The sequence below is a fragment of the Rhinopithecus roxellana genome, chromosome 11 (genome assembly GCF_007565055.1).
Source record: "Rhinopithecus roxellana isolate Shanxi Qingling chromosome 11, ASM756505v1, whole genome shotgun sequence".
NCBI lineage: Eukaryota > Metazoa > Chordata > Mammalia > Primates > Cercopithecidae > Rhinopithecus > Rhinopithecus roxellana.
Window position 1 is genome coordinate 73628302 of NC_044559.1, and position 22666 is coordinate 73650967.

Consider the following 22666-nt stretch of genomic DNA (forward strand, 5'->3'; position numbering starts at 1 on the left):
AAAGTGTCTTCTGTAGCATGCCTAAAACATGACCTATAGGGATGGGGCCATCGGAATGAGTGTGAAGCTAGAGGTGGGAGGATGTCATCAGATGCAGGCATGTTGAGTGTGAGATGAGAGCAGCACATCCAGAGAGAGGGGGCCAGAGGACTCAGTTGTCCAGTGGGGGCTGGGCTGAAGCATGTTACCTGGTGTGGGCTGAGTCCCCACCTGCACACAGTATCTTAGCATAAGTAAAGCCTGGTTGAAATTGTCATTGTGGACAGCTCTGAAAAGGAAATGATGTGAGATAAATGTAGAAATATGATAGAAAACATTCTCGCTGATACTGTGGGAGAGGAAGGGGACCATTATTGCCAGTCCTGGACCCTTGTTCTGAAGAGATAGGAATGAAAATGAGACTTTAGGTCTTTTTTAGCACCAGCTGGCAGCACCAGCACTTTCTCCACTCACAGTCCAGGAAAATAATAACCCTCATGTGCTGGGGTCAGCCCTGCTTTAAGAATATAGGATTAGAGATACGGTTAGGGATAAGGACGCAAAGAGTGACTTAAAAATGAGAGGACACCCATATTGGCAAGTGGATGAGATCACTGAGAGTGAGGGTGTATGAAGTGGTACATACAACATCTTAGGTGGAGCCCTAGGTGATACCAATGTTTAAGTGGCAAGCAGAAGAGGACGGTGGAAGAGACAGCCTGTGGAGAAGTAATCAGGGTGGGACTGCAGGGAGGTTCTCTGTGACTAGTACAGGAAAGTACTTCATGGTTGCTGAGTGGTTCTAGAGGAAATACATGTAAGGTGAGTAGAAACCTGGCACTTCTATCTAGAATGTGATAGAATCTTTCTTTCCTGCAGGGAATCACTTCAGTCACTGCCATTACAGTGCTCTACTTCCTCTCTCGGAGAATTCCCCTTCCTAGAAGGACCAAGATGGCAGCAGTGACTCTGCTGGCTTTGGCATATACACAGGTATAACCACTTCTTTTTGTTCTGACAGTATCCCCAATACAAAGTTAAAAAAGGGGCCGGGCACAGTGGCTTATGGCTGTAATCCCAGCACTTTGGGAGGCTAGGTGGGCATATCACTTGAGCCAGGAATTTGAGACCAGCCTGGGCACCATGGCAAAACCCCATCTCTACAAAAAAATACAAAAATTAGATGGGCATGGTGGTGTGTGCCTGTAGTCCAAACTACTCGGGAGGCTGAGATGGGAGGATCACCTGAGCCAGGGAGGTTGAGGCTGCAGTGAGTCAAGATCGCACCGCTGCACCCTAGCCTAGACAACAGAGTGAGACCCTGTTAAAAAAAAAAAAAAAAAGAAAGGTGACAGACTAGAAGAAAATATTTTCCATATTTATAATAAATTTAAAAATTAATAACTGGAAAATAAGTAAAGGACATCAATACACAATTACCACAAAAAGAATGATTAATGGCCAGTAAACATGAAAAGCTGTTCAGCTTCACTCATAATCAGAGGAGCAAATTTAAAAAATAAGTACCATTTTGTGCCCATCAAATTGGAAAAAATGAAAAAAAATCAGGTATTGCCATGGGCATAGGAAAATGGATACCTTCAGATATTCTTGGTGAGAGCATGAGTTAGTACAGGTTTTTCCAGAGGGCAATTTGGCAATATCTTTTTTTTTTTTTTTTGGAGACGGAGTCTCACTCTGTCACCCAGGCTGGCAATATCTTTTAAAAGTTAAATGGATAATTCTTTGGCCCAGCAAATGGACTTATTAGTGTCTGTCCTAGAAACAGTCCAATGCACAATGCACAAAGACCTTTTATATGAGAAAATTCATCATAGAATTGTGGTAGTGAAAAATTGGAAACAACCTAAACAGTTAAAAAACTATGGGCTGGGCACAGTGGCTCACGCCTGTAATCCCAGCACTTTGGGAAAGGCTGAGGGGTGGGTGGATTACCTGAGGTCAGGAGTTCGAGACCAGCCTCCTGACATGGCGAAACTCCATCTCAACTAAACAATACAAAAATTAGCTGGGTGTGGTGGCACACACGTGTGATCCTAACTACTCAGGAGGCTGAGGCAGGAGAATTGCTTGAGCCCTGGAGGTAGAGGTTGCAGTGAGCCAAGATCATAGCATTGCACTCCAGCCTGGCAGACAGAGTGAAATTGTGTCTCAAGACAAAACAAAACAAAACAAAACTATGGTATATCCATACTATGCGATACTGCACAGCAGTTTAATAAGATCTCAATACATACTGTATATTGCTAAGTGGAAAAAAGCAAGTGACAAAACAATATGTTTTTTAAAAGCATAAAACTATATATTTCTCTATAAATGTATTAAAGTACAAGTGTGCAGAAACTGGTAACAGTGACTACTCTGGGGAACTGGGATGGAATGAAGGATAATTAAGGGGAATTTTAGGTTTATCAATTTTGTTCGAATTTCTTTCATTGTAAGCATATTTGCTTGTGAAATTAAAAATGTGTGTATTTTAAGTGCTCTGATAGGAGGATGTGGAGGTTTGTGCGTGGTTATCCATGCCTGGTCATTTTCAATGTGGACTTTCAGTTACTGCCTTTCCTATTGCCTTCTTTTCTTTGTGATAGGTGGGCTTGGGCATCAGCACGCTGCTGATGTACGTCCCAACTCCTCTGGCCGCCACTCACCAGTCAGGCTCCTTGGCTTTGCTCACTGGTGCTCTTTGGCTGATGAGTGAACTCCGAAGAGTCCCAAAATGATTCTTAGAGGACCAGCTTCTTGGGACTGTGACTGCTTTTGAGAACTCTTCAGAGATCATGAGAACTTGGGCTTTTCTACGAGATGACGTTGACATACCCAGTGGTTTCCAAATGGTCAACTTACTTAAAAATCTTTTCCTGTTTTGAGATAGTCACTGGATCAAGAATGCATTAAGTGTGGTTACCCTAAAGGTTCCCTTTAAATCTGCTTTTCATGTTGAAAATTGGTGTTAATGTAGAGAAAGAAATGTCTGCCATTTACTGCCTAACAGGCTTTGTGTCAGGTTTTTCAGTGTTGGCAAGCTCTTCGTTCTACATGGATGATTTCTGTCTCCTTGTTCTCCTGAGTCCTTAATTCTGCCTAAATAGAATTTCTTTATGATCTTAAGTTTACTTCCATTAGGTGAAGATTGAAAGGATAGGATGGACATACCCAAAGTAAGCCAGCTGGTCTTCAGCAAAAAAAAAAAAAGCTAATGTCTTCTAATATCCTGATTTTCAGAAATGGGGAAATTGCAGATTTTGACAAGCTTAATGTGTATATGTAGCAAAATGGTTTGTAAGTACTTGGAAAAGGAGGTAATCGCCAAATAGTTCCCTTTTTTTTTTTTTTTTTTTTTTTTTTCGAGACAGTTTCACTCTTGTTGCCCAGGCTGGAGTGCGGTGGTGTGATCTCAGCTCACTCTGCAACTTCCACCTCCCAGGTTCAAGCGATTCTCGTGCCTCAGCCTCCCAAGTAGCTGGGACTACAGGCACAAGTCACTATGCCTGGCTAATTTTGTATTTTTAGTAGAGAAGGGGTTTCACCATGTTGGCCAGGCTGGTCTTAAACTCCTGACCTCAGGTAATCTGCCCACCTCTGTTGCTGGAAGTCAGGGACCCCAAACGGAGGGACCGGCTGAAGCTGCGGCAGAAGAACATAAATTGTGAAGATTTCATGGACGTTTATTAGTTCCCCAAATTAATACTTTTATAATTTCTTACGCCTGTCTTTACTGCAGTCTCTGAACATCAATTGTGAAGATTTCGTGGACACTTATCACTTCCCCAGTCAATACCTTTGTGATTTCCTATGCCTGTCTTTACTTTAATCTCTTAATCCCATCATCTTCATAAGCTGAGTAGGATGTATATTGCCTCAGGACCCTGTGATGATTGCGTTAACTGCACAAATTGTTTGTAGAGCATGTGTGTTTGAACAGTATGAAATCTGGGCACCTTGAAAAAAAGAACAGGATAACAGCAATGTTCAGGGAACAAGGGAGATAAGACTTTGGACTCTGACTGCCAGTGAGCCGACAGAACAGAGCCATATTTCTCTTCTTTCAAAGGCACATAGGAGAAATATCGCTGAATTCTTTTTCTCAGCAAGGAACATCCCCGAGAAAGAGAATGCGCCCTGAGGGTAGGTCTATAAACAGCCACCTGGGAGGCGGCCGTCTTTTATGGTCAAGGGATGAGATAAGCCCCAGTCTCCTGTAGTCATCCCAGGCTTATCAGGATGAGGAAATTCCCACCTAATAAATTTTGGTCAGACAGGTTGTCTGCTCTCAAACCCTGTCTCCTGATAAGATGTTATCAATGACAGTGCATGCCGAAACTTCATTAGCAATTTTAATTTCGCCCCATCCTGTGGTCCTGTGATCTCGCCCTGCCTCCACTTGCTTTGTGATATTTTATTACCTTGTGAAGCATGTGATCTCTGTGATCCACACCCTATTCATGCACTCCCTCGCCTTTTGAAAATCACTAATAAAAACTTGCTGGTTTTATGGCGTGGGGAGCATCATGGAACCTGCTGACATGTGATGTCTCCCCCAGACATCCAGCTTTAAAATTTCTCTCTTCTGTACTCTTTCCCTTTATTTCTCAAACCAGCCTAGACACTTAGGGAAATAGAAAAGAACCCACGTTAACTATCAGGGTGGGTTCCCCTGATACACCTCGGCCTCCCAAAGTGCTGAGATTCCAGGCATGGGCCACCGCTCCCAGCTAGTTCCTCTTTTGATAAGGATGTTAACATTACAAGGTCAGAGAGAGGAATGGAATTGACAGTATAAATTGGTTCCTGAGAGGGTTTCCTAACAACTTTGTAATAAGAAAAATGTAATAAGAAAAATATGGCCTTGATGGTGTAGTACATGGACATCTATTCAGATATTTAAACAAATTGTTGACTGCTGAATTAATGTGATTTTGGTCTCTATTGATATTTCATAGGGCTGTGTCTTATTTAACTTTATTTTTAAAATCAGTGATTTGGATGAAGGTATCAGGAACATCTGATTTGAGGATGGAGCAACCCAATATTGCTAATATAATAGATGACAGTGGCAACTGAAAACAGTCCCAGAGTGACGCCATCGAGAAGAAATTAAACAGATTAGAAATATAACATACTCATTCAAATTAAATAAGTTGTAGAAGTTTGGGCTGAAGAAACCTGGCCTTATATCATTTCATATAAAAAAGTGTTGAGGATTTCAGTTGTCCTCAGGTTCAATATGAACCAACTAGTATTCATATTGTTATTATATAACACAGAAAAATTAGTGGTACTTCAGGTTTTATCAGTAGAAGTGTCACAGCCATAGCCAGAATACCCCTAACATGTTGCATTTCACTCTGGGTACTAAATTTAAGCAAGATATTGATGGCCACTAAGTGTGTATCCAGAAGAAGAGACCAGAATGGTGATGAGTCCAGAACTCCTATCACACAGGGAATAGTTGAAGGAACTGGGGATATTTAACTGGAGAAGAGAACATCTGGGGAGAGAGCAAGATTCCTGTCCTTGAGAAGTTGAAGCTGTCTCATGTAAAAGAGGGAATGAGCTTCCATTGTGCTGCAGACCTGGCAGCAATGGGTAAAAGTTGCAGGAAGTTAGTTTTAGTTCTGTAGAAGGCAAGAGTAGGGTAGACAAATCAAATGCTCTGGGGTCAGGCTGGTGGAGACAGTAACACTGGTGAGCAGGTGCCCCAGCTCAGACTAAACTACTGAGCTTTGGTCTGTTGCTGCTGCTCTACAGGTCCAGGGTTGTTAGATTTCTGGGTTTTTGTTGTGCTTTTTGAAATAAGGAAAATAAGTTTATCTTAAATTTAGTTTTCCTTGGATATACCTAGATTCCATACAGTGACAAGATAAATACAAAGGGAGAACATCTGGATTTCATCCTTGACCTCATTTACAAAGCAAAAAGAGATGCTGGATTCAGATATAAATGTTAATTTTACAGTGTTTAAGGTACCAAATATTCTTTTTTTTTTTTTAAAGAAGCCACATATCTATATTTTTCTGTGAAAGTTTTCAATTAAGTGTTGGGAACTAATTTCAAGATTTTAAAAAATGTTATGCAGGCTTAACATGTCTGAGAGCCATAAATGACCTAACGTTTTCCATTTTTAATCTCTGAATTAGGTGATCTCAGTTCTCTTTCAACTGCAGTACTCTGGAAGTTTCTGTGTGACCTGTAGTGTACCATTCTCAGGTAGTGATATGGTTTGGATGTTTTGTCCCCTCCAAATCTCATGTTCAAAGTGTGACATTCAGTGTTAGAGGTGGGCCTAGTGGGAGGTATTTGGTTCATGGGGGCTGACCCCTTATGCATGACTTCATGCCATCCCCATAGTAATGAGTGAGTTCTCACTCTGGTTGTTTACGCAACAGCTGGTTGTTCAAAAGAGCCTGGAACTTCCTTCTCTCTCTCTTGCTGTCTCTCACCATGCGACACACTGGCTCCCCTTCCCCTTCCGCCATGATTGTAAGCTTCCTGAGGGTCTCACCAGAAGCAGATGCCAGCGCCATACTTCCTATACAGTTCTATGCAGAACTGTGAGCCAAATAAATCTCTTTTCTTTATAAAAATTGTCAGGTATTTCCTTATAGCAACGCAAGCAGACTAACACAGGTGATTCTTAGCAAAACAGTTTGTCAATTTTTCATAAATCCTGGACCCTGGGTGGGCTTATGCTATTGCCTAGAAGAAATTCCCAACTTCTCTTATTTGAATCTTAGAAAAATCCCAAAACCCAAGCCTCATCTAAGACCAATTAAGTCACAATCCCTGGAGGCAGTAAAAGGCATATTTTTGAAGTTCCCCAGGTGATTCAAACGTGCAGAAAAGTCTAGGGACCACCGGCTTAGGTCCTAATAGCCTAGTTACCTTAGAAAGTTCTTACTAGCTTATTCCCATTCCCTTCTAATATCCACCCCACCTTATCATTTGATCTGCTCTGTTGATCCTTAGTATGTTAGTAGGATATGGTGTCTTCTGGATAGAATCCTTCAAAGAAAGGGAACTGTATTTCTGAGGCAAGTTCCCACACTATCCTCTCCTGATCCTCAAACCCAGGTTCTCCTTAGTTAATAACTGAGTCAGCAGAGGGCAGTATGACCCAACCCAAAGAACCATATATTAATGCTTCTACAGTTCCCTCCAAGGAAGTAGCAACTTGTAAGTTAAGGTTTCAGATGTTTTACTTCATTTTTCTTTTATTACAGATGATGAATATATTTGGAAAAACAACTGGTTGCATTTAGCTATATACCTGTATTATGCCATGTGTGAGCTTCCCGTGAATGATAATTATCTTAGTTATTTTTTTTTGTTTATGTTATTCCCAGCACTCCCAGTCACATATCAGATATTGAATTAGTGAATGCATGAATGGAAAATTGATAATTACAGATTGATGTCCCAAATACCTTTTTCAAAAAAAAAAGTCACGTACCTATAGGATTAAATAGATCTCCCTTAATATTTTCAAAGGTCTCTCTGCACTTATGCCCATTGTTTTTAAAACATAAAGGAAATTAAAACACATGGCTTTCTTAATCAATCTAGAATTTTTTGTCTATAACTTAGACTGACAAATTCTGTTGTAGCAGGGGTAATGATTAGCAACTCCATAAAGCAATGTTGGTTGCAGAGAACAACACTGATGATCATGATTTTAGGATAACCGATTCATCTACAGCTACCCTTGTGGTCCTGGGATAAATGGTGGGTTATATGTCAGCATATGTAACACATATACTCATGTCCCTGCATAAGGGACAATGCATTACCTCTCTAACACGCATCACACATTTTCCTCAACACTGACTTAAAATGTTTGTCAGTGAGAATTTTAAGAATTCAAAATTCAAGAAAATTATTGTTTGATGTGAAGCAGTAGAAAAACATAGAGTCTTAACAGCTCCCCAAAGCAATGTACTACAGGCAGCCTTTGGTTTTTTAAAGTGTGCAGTGTCTAGTTGTGGATCATAATGAAAAGATGTCTTTCACCACACTCCGCAGAGGCCATTGATCAAGGTAGAAATAAAGGGGGAGACATGGCATGTACTTCAGGACTTCAACTAAAGGGGAACTGTGGAATGAGAATTTCAAATACAACATAGTAACTGAAATACTAGAAACCAAAGTGTGTGTCTGGGATCCCTTCTTGCAGAAGCTAATAAGGGGCAGTCTTCACCAGCAGCAAGTGCTCTGTAGGAGGGGCCGCTTAGGAAAGGACCAGGGCTGCCTTGGAGTGGAGAAGGAGTGGGCCACCAGAGGGTATACAGTGGCTGCCCTACTTTAAAAGAAGAGGCTCAGAAGCAGACATGTCTTTATGCTAGCCTGAAGTCATGCATATGTGGCTATACATAGCCTGTGATTCAGAAAATTTTTCAACTTTGGTGTTCATAAACATGGAAGGAATGATAGATTACATTTTAAAAGTGAAAGCCCTTGTAGTATGAGTAATGATTCAGTTTTATTAATAAAAGGATCTCCTTATTGCTCACATTTTCAGAAAAACAAAATGGTCAACTGGTGTGTTGTTCCTTCCCTGTCCCTCTAATAACAGTACTGACAAACTGGAAAATCATGAAATATTAGAGCAAAAGAGAAATGTGTACTAACACAAGAGAAGTCTGTTAGGATATAAGTAAGATAAAGTAGACAGAGTAGGCTTAAAATGAAGCTTGAACAAACCATCTGCGGAAACAGAAAACAGGGTAGATGGGACACCCAAACAGGGTGTCACAGCTTTCCAACTTAGATCCAGGGTTATGAGAGAGTGAGCCAAGAACACAACCTAAAAGTTTTCAATTTGAGGTATATTTACTGCTTGCTATTCTATATATTAATCAAAATATTATTGCTAATAATCCTGTTGTTATTAATCACAACTTTTGGTTTTGAGTCGTAGTTTTTAACAGCAATATTTTTTGTAACACCAGCAAAATTCTCACAAGTTTGACAGAGCCTATTGCCCCAGGGGCTGGACTCTGGCGCTAGCATCCCTAAGAGACTAATATGGGAGAATTTGAAACATCTGCTATTTGTACCATAATTCTTATTCCCAATCAACATTACACTACATACCACAGCAAAAAGGACAATTAGATACTAGTTTTGAATTAATTTGAAAAGTTCAAAGACAACAAAAAGAAACAGCCCTCTGTTTCTGTAACAGAGTCTGGAAACTGCCCAAGAATTACAATGAAGTTCTTTAATGAGGCAGATGTAATAGGCATTTAACCTTCATCTAGGCTGTAGTCATCTAATGAATTGCTTGGATGTTGTAGTAAAGGAAATTGTATAAAATTGTTATAAAAAGATGTATAAAATTTAAAAGTACAAAAAGAAATACAGGAACTAGAATAGATGTAGTGAAAACTTGGCACTATCTCTAACAAAGTATTTTTTTCAAAGTTGATTCCTAAATGTGAGCAAAGCAGTCATAAATGAATGTCAGAAGCAATCATAAAGATTGGGCATGGTTAGTGGTGGCCAGCTGTTTTATAAAGAATAGATTCTGTTTATACTTGCAGAAATATTCTGTTAATGAGCATTTCATTGTAGCTGACAAAGTAGTTGGCGTATCTGTGTTACACAGAAACCCGGGGCCTAGAAGGCCAGTCACTATGACTTTGCACATATTACAACTGCTCTAGGCCTCAGTTTCATCACCCATATAAATCAAGGGGGTTGACCAGAAGACCTTTAAAATCCCAGCTTTGAAACTCTTCTGAAATTTATTGTGATTGCTATTAGAAACTCCATTCCCACCAACCTTATCATCAGGGGTTATGGATAAAATAGGAGGCTCTTTTGGGCAGCCTGGTCTTCTAAACCAAAGGACAAAATGCTCTTCCCAAAATCAAGATTTTTTTACCTTGTCTTCTGCCTTTAGTTTCTAATCTTGTCTAGCCACTTTGTTTGATAGATGAGAACCAAACCAGAGATGGCAAGTGACTGGCCTGAGGTACCAGAGCTAGTAAATGACAAAGCCAGAACTAGAATCCAGGTCTGCTATTCGTTAAGCCTACTGTTCTTTCCCTTAAGTGATACCACTCACTTGTCTTTCATCCCTGACAAAAAGCAGAACATAAAACTGTGAGAAGCATCTGTTTAGATGATACCAGTGAGAAGTATAAATTATTTCAAAAATTTAAATATGGATGTGATAATAAATGTTAATGTCTAAAAAGACCATTAGCAAGTGCATGGTAGACATTTTTCAGCAATCACGGGCCATGATCTTGAAGTTAAAGGAATCTCTTAGGATGAGGAGGGGGTGGGGCAGGATACTTTGAAAGACATTTGGAGAATAAATAGAAGATTGGTGGAAAGTAATGAAAATTTCCCAGACCAGAATAGACACTGTGGACTAACAGAGCAGGGAGGGAAAGAGGAGGGCACGGGTTGAAGAACTATCTGTTAGGTACTATACTCACCACCTGGTGATGGGATCTGTACCCCAAACGTCAGCATCACTCAACATACTCATGTAACAAACCTGCACTTGTATCCCCTGAATTTGTTCCTTCGTGTGGGAACAAAAGTTTCCCAGATTAAGGAAATTCAAGGAGCTAAAGTACAGAGAGAAAAAATGGTATAATTTGGCTTAGAGTTAACTGCAACTTAAGTGAATGAAATGCCACATAAATGGGTATTTTACATATTTTCATTATGTTCTTGTGACAAGAATTTTGGGGAAAGTGATGGATTGTGCTGTCACAAGACTAAAAAGCATCACTACAAGCCACTGACTCCTATTTTGATATTTGTGACCTGTCTCAGTAATAACAAGAGTACGAAAACAGTTCAGGTTCATTGTCTCTGTTAAAACAAGAGTGGTTGGTAAGATTCAAAGGAACCAGTGGAATGTGAATTTTATGACACCATAATTATCTTCATGGGAGAACCACCAAAGTGCAGAAATGCAAATAGAAGAGAAATCTTTAAAAACCAAAGGGTATGGCAAGATAGATTTCTGCTCCTATAAGCAAATTATTTTATTATAAGGAAGCAATATATTTAAGTAATTGGCCCTCAGCAAGGAATAAGTGGCTTTTGTTAGTAGCTATTGAGATTTCATTTAAAATCTATTAATTGGGAGAATAGAAGAAACAAAGGAGCCAATACCAACAGTAACTATTCAGTTCTCTTGAGGGATATGATAAAATTTTCCTTCAGTACTGTGGAACTCCTGGAAGCCTTGCTCATGGTAATAAAGATAAGCCTAGATCCTATAATATTAAAATAATGAACAGGATATAACACATTAAACACTCCAAGACAATAAGAAATACATATATATTGAAAAAGTGATAAATATAGGTATCCTGAGATTCTCAACTATAAAAAGAACAGAGTAATATCAGTTTGAATAATACACATAAAATCCTTAAGAGTGTCTGGTACACAACAAAGGTTTAACAAATAATGGCTATTATTACAGCCAGGATGAAGAATACTAAGAGCTTTCAAATTAGACCAATCACTACTTCCCTGTTTCAAGTTCATTTTTAGTACATGAGTATGATCATTGTTAGCCAGTTAAGTAGCTTCTGATTAGATCATTGATTAGATCTCACAAGAAAACCACAGATAGTATATTGAAACCAAGATTAGGGCAAAAGAAAATGTTACCTGAGTAGGCAATGGCTAGCTAAAACATATTTTGACATTATTAAGCAGTGTTCATAAGGTTCATGGAGCACAGATAATAAAAGAAAATCAAATCAATGTAGAAGTCTTAAAAACCAAAGGAAATAGATATGAAAGAAGCCCTAATGAAAGGTAAGATATTTCCAAAGGAAACAGAGGCCAGGTGCAGTAGTTTATGCCTGTAATCCCAGCACTCTGGGAGGCCGAGGCAGGAGGATTGCTTGAGCCCAAGAGTTTGAGACCAGCCTAGACAACATAGTGAGACTCCATCTCTAAAAAATAAAAATAAAAAATTAGCTGAGTGTGGTGGCGCACACCTGTAGTCCCAGCTACTCAGGAGTCTGAGGTGGGAGGACTACTTGAGCCCAGGAGGTTGAGGCTGCAGCGAGCCATGATATTGCACCACTGCACTCCAGCCTGGGTGACAGCGTGAGGCCCTGTCTCCAAGGAAAAAAAAGGAACAGAGTCTTTGCATGTTTAGTCCATGTTTATCTAATTTTAAAACTATGTAAGACTGGTTATCTTCTTATTCCAACCAAGGGTCAGTATACTTATTTTTATCTTAGTTTATTTCTAGGATGATCTTAATTTCTTTTTCCCTGTTTTATGCAGCATTTAATTCCTTTCTGTTCCCAGTATGAAATTTATTTTTGAAGAATTCTACTTTTTTTTCTTCAAAACCAGGGACCTTTTCCCCTATTAATCTAATCTCAGAAATCAAAGGTGACAAAAAAGAAAATGCTCCCACCCCTGGGAGCATATTCGTGGACAGGACATTCAAGGCTACATGTAGGAAAGGGTAAAACATAAGAAAGATTCCATATGGACCCCGATGAAGAGAAATCCTCATGCAATTTAATGGCTAAATGTGGAGGAGAAGCAAAACTCTGGAAGGGTAGTGGGTGAATGGCTTTTCCTCTCGCTTCATTAATGGAAGGGCTGTTTGTGACTGAGCAGTCTCTTAATAGAGGTTCTGAAAGTTGCTAGATGGCTTATTAACAGATGGTCTATTCCAAAGTTTAGAATTTGCTCCCTTTCAGACATTCCAAGAGTCAGAAATTGAGAAAACTTCTATTTCTCAGAAATAATTAATAAGAACTTTGATTTTATTGCCTTTGCCCACTCTCCTGATTCTTCCCCTTTTCTTTAAAAACAACTCAAATACATTCCCCAAACTACATACTGATTTTAGCAGTGAAATAAAAGAACTCTCTTTGTATCTTCTTGTTTAAGGGCTCACAAAAACAGGCCTAGGGAACAGTGACCTAAAATCAGACAAATCCAGGTTCCCAGTCCCCATCACAGTTTCTCCATCCTGCTAACACACTTAAGGCTCAAAAAGCAAAATTAATGCCCAAACAGCCTGTGAGGCACATAAAAATGGAAAAATTTTCTATCCTTGTCATACCAGACATCAGATAAGATACTAAAATCTTCCACAGACCATTCATTTAGTAGGGGTTCTAACCTTTAAAATCATGTAAAACATCATCAACACTATGACAACGATCTTGGATCACACCCATGATGGCTTCTTTGTCAAGTAAGCAAGGAAGTTAATATCATTTTGGTGCCTGGAAATTCCTGTGTGGTCCATTGAACTGCAAAGATCTTGGATCCCTATTAAAGGCTGTGGATCTCCACATAAATGATATCTCTGTTACAGAGAAAGAAGGGGCTGCTGCACTTGCTAGAATGTCTCTGGCTTTGTATCAGATGCTACAAGTTTCATTTCAACCAGGCTTCCAGTGTGCCCAATGCCAAACTTCATGCTTTAGCAAGGGAAGAAAAGGTGAGATTTCAGGAACACACCAGACCTCTCAGAAGAAGGAGTCGAAGCCTGCTTCACTTGGGCAAAGCTTGGTCCCCCATATTAGCACCAATCTCCTGTCATTTAGTTCCTCACAGATTAAATTATAGCTTCTCTCAGAGAAGACCTGGGTACTGAGAAGGAATTATGGTAGAAAGTGAAGTAGAAATTCCAAGGGCAAATATCTACAAGGTCAGGCATCACAGCATCTGAGGCCATATAAGAAAGTGGAGGAATTCAATGAGCAGCAACTTGGGGGTGCTCAAGCTTCTCTAGTCCTGGTCCAGCCTCACGGCCCCACCTGTACTCCCATCATGGGCACCACCTCTTCAAGCCACAGCAAGTCCAATGGAGCTGAGGCTCGTGTTTGTCGGTGGTGAATTCGCCGTAGCCGCAAAAGGTATAGGACGATGGCCAGTAGCACCACCAGGATACAGGCAAAGAAGAGATAGTGGTTGTATACAAAGGAGAGACGGAACCAGCTACCATGGGCTTGTCGGACACCTTCCTGCCGAAGATCCCTAGGGAAGAAATAAGAATTTGTAGGTGGAAAAAAATTAAGTTTCAGAGGGAGACATTTACTCTGATTTGAAAGGCCCAGTAGTGTTATCACGTTTATTCCATCCACATAAACATTTTATGACACCAGCTCCACAGAGCAGGCAAAACTGAAGAACATCCCCCGCCCCAGGAGCCCTTCTGTGTCTTCCTTCCCATGGCCTCCAGAAGGGACCTCCAGGCTTACACCCTCCAGAATCTAAGCCAAGATGGGAAGGCCTTTGAAACCAAAGCCCAAAAAATGAACAGAAAGGCTAGATTGGTCACCTGTAACATAAGTCTTAAAATATGGTTATAAATACAGTACTAATGAGAATAGGGGATCCCCTGAATCCAATAAAGAAATCAGAGTGTGTCTAAATCCTTTTTTAAAAGTTGGTATGCAGCCAAGTGCAGTGGCACATGCCTATAGTCAAAGTACTTTGGGAGGCCAGGCCAGGAGAATTGCTTGAAGCCAGGAGTTCAAAACCAGCCTGGTCAACATAACAAGACCCCATGTCTGCAAAAGAAATATTTAAAAATTAGCTGGGCATGGTGGCGAGCACCTGTACTCCCAGTTCCTCAGAAGGCTGAGGCGGGAGAATCACTTGAGCCCAGGAGTTCAAGGTTGCAATGAGCTATGAACACAGCACTGCCACCACACACAGCCTGGGCGACAGAGCAAGACCCTGTCTCAAAAAAAAAAAAAAAAAAAAAAAAAAAAAAAAAAAAAATTAAAAATAAAGGAACTATGTTTTCCCTAGGATCTAGGATATATCTAGATAAAGCTGTTACCTGATCAACTGTATGACAAAAATAAGGCAACATGAAAACCAAGTGCAATGGTCCACCTCGCTAGAACAGAATCCACTCTTCAGCGGTCCAGATCCCACATCTAGTTCTGTCTGGTTTGACCTGCAGTGTTCTTCTAGAATGTGAATCTCTAAACTGAAAGACTTCATAAAAAATATGGATGTATGCCTTTTCTGCACAGATGAGAACTGGCAAATGCTGGGACGGTGCTTGTGCGTGACAGTAACCAGCCTGTTAACCGGGGTACATGCTCCAGTTGTGGGCAACCCCCACCTAGCCCACTTCCCTCACTGCTATCACCTGCCTGGCTTCTGATGGTATTGAGTTTAGAGGAATAGACATCAAAGATACAAAATTCATCTGAGTTTCTCTGAAATAGTCCAGGGTACAGAGTACCTAAAAATTGTCCCAAATATCTTGCAGTACATAAAGGTAAGGCATCAGGCTACCAGTTTGATGAAAGTAGCCCCACTAAAAACATCTCACATCCTTTATTCTAATTCTGACCCACCAAAAAGCCTTCTAAGTCAATGACACAGTGTCTGGAGTGCCTCCCTACGTTATGAAAGATTGCTCTAGACATCCCACCCCTGTTCTTTTGTCAGATGTGTTTTCCAGGGTAACCCAAGAATGACATTTTAGCTTGTCAGTTTCTTGGAAGTGATTAGTAAGAGTTCAGTCCTAAAGACTGATTTGTTGTGGGTAAACAAATAAAGCTGGATTTCTGAAACAGCAAAGCTGAGTAACAGACTCCAGACCAGTAATGCTCAACCTTCTTTCTGTTCGAGCATGCCTGGTAGTAATAGTGGCTCACGTGGAAGTAAAGGAGTTTGTTTTTGTGAGGAGGTAGGGAGGAAGGTCATTTAAGACCTATTCTAAGCTGGTTAAAATAAATAAACTGATTCTGAGGCATCAACTGATATCCTCTGAGTTCAAGATACCAGATTAGTGAGTCTTACTTTACCTGAGTGGTAAGAATCGTGTTTTATATAGAATGGCTCCCAGCGTCCACTGAACCTCTCGGTCATACACCAGCTGGGCTGTCCGCAGGTTTGGGTAGTCATAGGGAAAGTGGAATCCTTCATGTAAGACTTGGTACATCCAAGCTGATTTAAAACACTGGTATCTGTGTGACAAAAATAATTAAATTTTAAAAAAAGAGAAAAGAATTCTAATACTTTCCTTTGCAATAAGCCACTGTGTATTCCCACCAGTTATTAAAAGACCTACCTCCTCCCGTTTCACCTTCCTCACCTCTAAGTGGGTTATTTCTAAGTCAGCCTGCTTATCTTGTGTTTACCTCAAAGGCAGTAATGATACTGTGGCTGTGTTCTTTTTCTTTAAGAGTCCCTATCTTCAGAGAGCATATTGAAATATCTACAGATGTAATTATATGATGTTTGGGATTTGCTTCGAAACAACCCAGTTGTAGTAAGAGGGGGATTGTGGGTGGGAAAACAGATAAAAACAAAGATAGGCCAGGAGCCGATAACTGTTAGTAGGAAAGCAGGGTGACAGGTTCACAGGAGTTGATTACACTCTTCTAGTTTTATTTATGTTAAACAATTTTTATTTTTTATTCTATTATTATTATTTTTTTGAGACAGAGTCTCCCTCTGTCACCCAGGCTGGAGTACAGTGGCATGATCTCGGCTCACTACAACCTCCACCTCCTGAGCTCAAGCAATTCTCCCTGCCTCAGCCTCCCAAGTAGCTGCAATTACAGGCACCTGCCACCATGCCCAGCTAATTTTTGTATTTTTAGAGGAGATGGGGTTTTGCCATGTTGGCCAGGCTGGTCTTGAACTCCTGACCTCAGGTGATCCACCCGCCTCAGCCTCCCAAAGTGCTAGGATTACAGGCATGAACCATGCCCGGCAATGTTAAACAATTTTTAACTAAAATATTTAAAAATGAAAGGACCAATGAACCATACTGGCAAAATGTTATTTGCTGAAGCTCTGTGATAGTTACATGAGGGTTTATGTTGCTATTCTCTCTGCTGTTCTATATATTTGATATTATCTATAATACAAAGTTTAAAAAAAATCATCACTTTTGGCCGGGCCCGGTGGCTCATGCCTGTAATTCTAGCACTCTGAGAGGGTGAGGCAGGCGGATCACTTGAGCTCAGGAGTTCAAGACCAGCCTGGCAATCCTGCAAAACCCTGTCTCTACAAAAAATACAAAAATTGGCCAAGCATGGTGGCACGTGCCTATAGTCCCAGCTACTTGGGGGGCTGAGGCAGGAGAATCACTGGAACCTAGGAGGTGGAGGTTGCAGTGAGCTAAGATTGTGCCACTGCACTCCAGCCTGGGCGACAAAGTGAGACCCTGTCTCAAAAAAAAAAAAAAAAAAAATCACTTTTGATGTCAAATCACTTGATGAGAACTCTGTTTGGTAAGCACTGATTTCCTCTGGCTTTGCTATAATAGGCTCATTATTTTGGCCCCTATCCCTTGGAAAATCAAATCTGGAATAATCAAATGCTCCCTCAACATGAAATCTAATCTGCATTATTGCTCACTCTCTCTCCATTACAATCTGCCATCTAGATTTTAAGGCCACATCTAAGGAGGAAAGGGAAGTGACTTACTTGAGTCGATGCTCATCTGCATGTGATGAAAAGAGGCCATTCTTGAATCTCTGAGTTAGTACTGACCAAGCCATGCCACAGTAATCCTGGATCAACCACAGAAATAGTTCAACATAAATTTGGAGGCAAACTCTCTACCTTCCCCACAGTCACAGCTGTTCCATTTCTAAAGTTACTTGTGGGCTACTAGCTGACAAAGGAAAACAGAAACGGCATATTCACTCACTAAACACTGTGCCATACCCCTGTTTATTCCATCATCCCATGTCTAGCACCAAGCCAGCCTGATGTGGTTTCTGAGCCTCTTAGGCTTCAGAGGGGATGAGGTTAGGACTAACAAATAGCAACATCAAAAGCCAAAGATAGTTTCATCCTACTCCACATAGGACTGACATGAGCAGGGAGAGCAGATGGAAGAGGATGGTTAGAAACCTGTCATTGGCCTCCCTCAGTGTTGTAATTCTCACCAAAAGAATCATTCCTTTTGGTTTGTTCAGTGAACTAACATTTACTGAATGTCTCCTATGTGTCAGGTGCTGTTCTAGATGTCAGGGAATCATGCAGTAAATAAAACACAAAAATTCCTGTCCTCAGGAAGCTTACATTCTAGTGGTAGGAGACAGACAATAAACACACACACACACACACACACACACACACACACAGTACGCTGGATAACATAAATGCTCAGGGAAAAATAAAGCAGGAAAGGGCAACAGGTAATATGGGGAGCGTTGTCATTTTGGATAGATTTTGGATAGAGTGGTCCCAGAAGGTGGCTCTGGGAAGATAACGTTTGAGTCAAAGTTAAAAAGGTAAGGGAACAGAATCGCTCTTTTACCTGGAAAAGATAACATATTAAGCCACTAGCCATGTTGGCAAGCAATAACTTGAGCCTTTTGGTGTTCAAGGGAATAGAATTTGAAGAAGTTTTGAGATAAGAGAGTCAGGCCATGGATAGTTAGGGAACTCTGGGCTCCAGAAAAAAAGGGAGCATGAAGGTCTTCCTGGAGGCTGGAGAGAAAGGAGCAAATACAAACCAGGTATCCCACAATATTTCTTAAGGACTGTCTTTTGGGAACAGAATGGTACAGATACTGCAGATATTATTCTGCTGGAAGCCTTACACTAAGAGAACCCTAGAGAATTGTAAGAAAGAAAGAAAGGAAGGCAGGGAATAAGGAAGGAAGGGAGGGAGGGAAATATGAGGAGAGGCTGGGTGCGGTGATTCACGCCTGTAATTTCAGCACTTTGGGAGGCCAAGGTGGGCAGATCACCTGAGGCTAGGGGTTCGAGACCAGCCTGGCCAACATGGCAAAACCCCATCTCTATTAAAAATACAAAAATTAGCCAGGTATGGCGGTGGGCATCTGTAATCCCAGCTATTCAGGAGGCTGAGGCAGGAGAATCACTTGAACCCGGAAGGCAGAGGTTGCAGTGATCTGAGATCGTGCCACTGCACTCCAGCCTGGGCTACAGAGCAAGACTCCATCTCAAGAAAAAAAAAAAAGAAATATAAGGACAGATTCTCCCATTAGTTTATCTGATGAAAAACATAGAGATACACAACAATTCAAAGAGATGGCCCTAAATTAAGCAGAAAATGATAGAAAGCTGGCTAAACTTTTATCTGTCCAGGTAACCAATGATTTAAGCTTATACGATGCTTAAGTCCTATATATGCTCAAAGCAAATTTTTACTCCTTCTCTATTTTAAATCTAAACAAACTTCCATCATCATTGCTTTTTACAACATCTGATATTCCCAGGGAACCCATACCACTCTAGCCTCTTAATACCTCAAACCAAAAGAAAGATGGACTTGCCTCTCTGGGTGATATCATCTCCAAAAGCACATTACAACAGAGAATAGCTAGCAAGGGGAAAAATACTGGAGGTGACATTTCTTGGGCATAAACATTAAATAAGATTATTGGAAAGCTGGAAGAAAAGCCATTAGCCAACACAAAAATTTTACACCTGGGTAATAATTTGGGTGATACGACATCCATGGAAACTAAATTTAGTTAATTAGAAGGCAGTACAGCATAGCTAGATCCTTAAGTTCTCTGAGTCCACTTCCTCATCTGTAAAATCAGGGTCAAAGGGCTCCTGCAAAGAACAAGTGAGATTCTGTATTTAAAGCCCTTTGCACAGCACCTGGCACAGAGTGAGGCATTCAATAAATGGCTGCTGCCAGCATAAGCCATGTTTATCATTAATAATTTACCTGAGCAGCCTTGGCAAATGTTGGCCCATGATAGCGGCCACCAATGCGCAACACATCCTCTGTACAGTAAAAAAACTCAGAGAAGCCGTAGAACTCGCTGTTGTTGAAGTCAATTGGCGATTGATAGATGCCATTGAGTGAGGCCTGGCTGGTGTTGGAGCGAGCCAGCAGGGGGCTCAGCATTGCCCCACAAGACACCCAGTCTCCTCTTCCTCGGACATGCAAGACTTGGCTGTTCCTCTCCACCACATCTGTGAGTCCCACCGGCAGGCAGGGATCCAGAAATGGATTGTCGGGACTCAGACCTGTCTTCTGACCCAGCAATCTGCCACAATGACAAAAACAAACAAACAAAAAGTGAGAGGAATATGGTGATCAATTCTGTTCGACGTTTTAGTCAACATGTGTATTTCCTAGTGTGTAGTGAAATTGGAGACGTGAATCTGCTGTTCTCCATCTGGTCTTCATTCCCACACACCTCTTAAAAGTGCAAAGAACCTTATCATGCGGAGTGTGGTTCTAATGTTTAAAAATACAACTGGTAGGGGATGAGGTGGGAAGGGCTGTGGGGAGAGATTCCTGAAGAGCGGACCACGGCAGTGGTCCATCTGCAATGGCTGGCAATGGTGATGGACTCCACACCTGCCTCTGAATGAGCAGTGCTGGAACAGAACAGGCACAGCACCAGCTCCAGGAAGCCACCTACAGAGCCTGGAGCCTCTGAGTGGGGAGAAGAGTGGAAAGCTTTGATTCCCACCATGGCTGTAACACAGTTCCAGTTATTTCGAGTTTATACTTGCCTAGCAACCATATTCTCATTCCTCAAAAAGATGAGTATGAAGATCTGTCCAAGGACAGAAATTAAGTTGGGGTCCAAATAACTTTGCCAATTGCAGTTAATTATTCATCAGTTCCTAAACAGATGTTGAAGAGTAGACTTCTTAGAATGAGAATGTACCCACAAGAGTAAAGACTGAGGGTAAGAATGGAATGAAGCAGTACAACAGAACACTTTACAACAACTGGAACCGACTATTTTAAGGATGTGACACCAACTGTAAGGAAAACTCAGAAAATTGTTATTGAGAAGACAAAATGATCATTTTGCCATCTCAGGCAACAGGTTAGTAGACTGGCAGCTATGCAAGATATGCCTTTTACTCATCAATCACCTGAAGTAGGTGACTTAGCTACTTGGCAAGAAAATACCAATGCATGGGAAGAAGAAGATGCAATCTAGCAAGAAGTAGTACGGAGGCAGCAGAAAACAGCAGACAGAAAAGAAAGCAGTAGAACAATAAAAGAAGAAAATGGAAAAGGAAGCACAGCAGCTAATGAAGAAGAAAAACCAAAACTGGTGTGACACTTTCACAGCAAATGATCTTCAAACATCATAGTGCCAGCAGGAGACATCTGAGCACCTCAACCCAAGCAATGTTTGTATAGATTTAGGAGTACTGTCAGAACACAAACACACCACTTGATTTTAATGCATTTGTCAATCATCCAAGGCACCAGGATTCATCCAAGGCACCAGGATTCACCCAAAGCACCTTGAAACTCCTAGAGACTAAGACTTACAAAAACAAAAAAGCCTTATGGGACAATATTTTCTTCAACATGCTGTAAATATAAGATAATTGATTGCTGTGGATAAATCATTACAAACGGGATATACCAGTACCTCTTCAAGCTAGTGTTCCTAGCTAAATGGTTAAGTATACATAGGTAAGTGTGTTGTTTGCTTAGTATCAGCCCTGCCCTTTCACCTGTGGTCCTTCTCTCAGTGATTGGGTTTCTCATCCTTCTGGTTACCTAGGCTAGACCCTCAGCACTGCTGACCATCCTCCCTGCCCTACCTACACCACCACAAACAATCACCCAATTACACCGGTTTTCATTCCAAAATTTTGTGTAAATTTTATCATGGAAAAGAACTCTGCTTTCTCTTATGCTTTCCTTCAATGTGTATAATGATAAAATAAATAATTGTACATACTTAAACAAGAAATCCCACAACATTATGGTCTAACTACTTCATCTGGTACTCAGATGAAGAATCTGTGATCTGTCCAATGCTAAAGGAAAAATTAACTATTCTGAATTTGATGAGAGACCAAATTTTAACTACGCTTGCTTTTTATCTTTTAGACATACTACAGAACTGAACTCCCACTAAAGATGCAACTGCACTGTAATTCAACAAACATGTCTTAAACACTTCCCTGCAGAAGGAACTGCTGGCAGCTACACTATATATTGTACATAATTGGCAATTTAATTCATCTCCCTTTTCCCATGATGTCAGGTCTGAATATGGGAAACAGCAAGAGATCACAATAAGCTACTGTACTTTATTAGTCCTAATAACAAAGATCAGAACGTACCCTCACCCAGAGTGGGACTGCTAATAGAGGTCTTTAAGAGATGCTACCCCATTGGCAGGGGTAGTCAGAAAGAAGGAGGAAGCAGGGACTTACCTATCTTAGGAGGATGTGAATATTTCTCCCTAATATCTGCAGCCTGACATTATATTTCAGAAACTCAGATCCCATGTCAAATGTACCTGTTTTTGTTAAGAGTTTCATTCAGAACAAGGTCTTCGTAGCGCTGCCGGGCAAAGTTGCCTCCGAAACCCAGAAAAGTTGTGACGTAAACCCTATATACGTGTTCAGTGTGTTGCACGTCACAGCCCAGGTTGAACTCAGCCAGCAGGATCTTCGCAGCTTCTTCCTATAATACAATACCAAGAGAAAAAAGGGAATTTCAGTTTTGGTTGCCTTCTAGAAAGCTATGACATTGCTAATACACCATTGCTATGACTACTCTTTGAAACATCTTAAGCATTCTTTCATCTTCAAAGCATTATTTTAAACAAAGATACAAAATGACAAGACTGCACCAAAAGGTACAAATTAGACACTAAATTAAAAACTAAATAAGAAATTAGAAACCCAAAACACTATCTGTAGTTATATACGGGGTAGAATTACTACAGATATCATTTTCTCACAT

The 22666-nt window shown here is 40.7% G+C and overlaps 2 protein-coding genes across 7 annotated transcripts in view; one reads left to right on the forward strand and one right to left on the reverse strand.

The window, feature by feature from the left end:
• The window catches only part of LOC104656462 (cytochrome c oxidase assembly protein COX15 homolog), a 37440-nt gene extending 15503 nt beyond the window's left edge, over positions 1–21937 (forward strand). For 2 of the 4 annotated variants that reach the window (XM_010356075.1, XM_030941043.1), the window contains exons 8-9: positions 859–972; positions 2592–3195. In XM_010356075.1, the coding sequence (XP_010354377.1) occupies positions 859–972; positions 2592–2723 (246 nt within the window). In that variant the 3' untranslated portion in view covers positions 2724–3195. Of the gene's footprint in view, positions 1–858; positions 973–2591; positions 3196–4943; positions 6588–21802 lie in introns of those variants that run through there. The other 2 variants (XM_030941044.1, XM_010356076.2) reach the window with 2 other exon arrangements.
• ENTPD7 (ectonucleoside triphosphate diphosphohydrolase 7) overlaps positions 7182–22666 on the reverse strand; it is a 57338-nt gene continuing 41853 nt past the window's right edge. For all 3 annotated transcript variants that reach the window (XM_030941041.1, XM_010356074.2, XM_030941042.1), the window contains 5 exons: positions 22218–22384; positions 19652–19976; positions 17422–17507; positions 15789–15950; positions 7182–13995 (listed from right to left, as the gene is read on the reverse strand). In XM_030941041.1, coding sequence (XP_030796901.1) covers positions 13764–13995; positions 15789–15950; positions 17422–17507; positions 19652–19976; positions 22218–22384 — 972 coding nt within the window. In that variant the 3' untranslated portion in view covers positions 7182–13763. The remainder of the gene's footprint in view (positions 13996–15788; positions 15951–17421; positions 17508–19651; positions 19977–22217; positions 22385–22666) is intronic.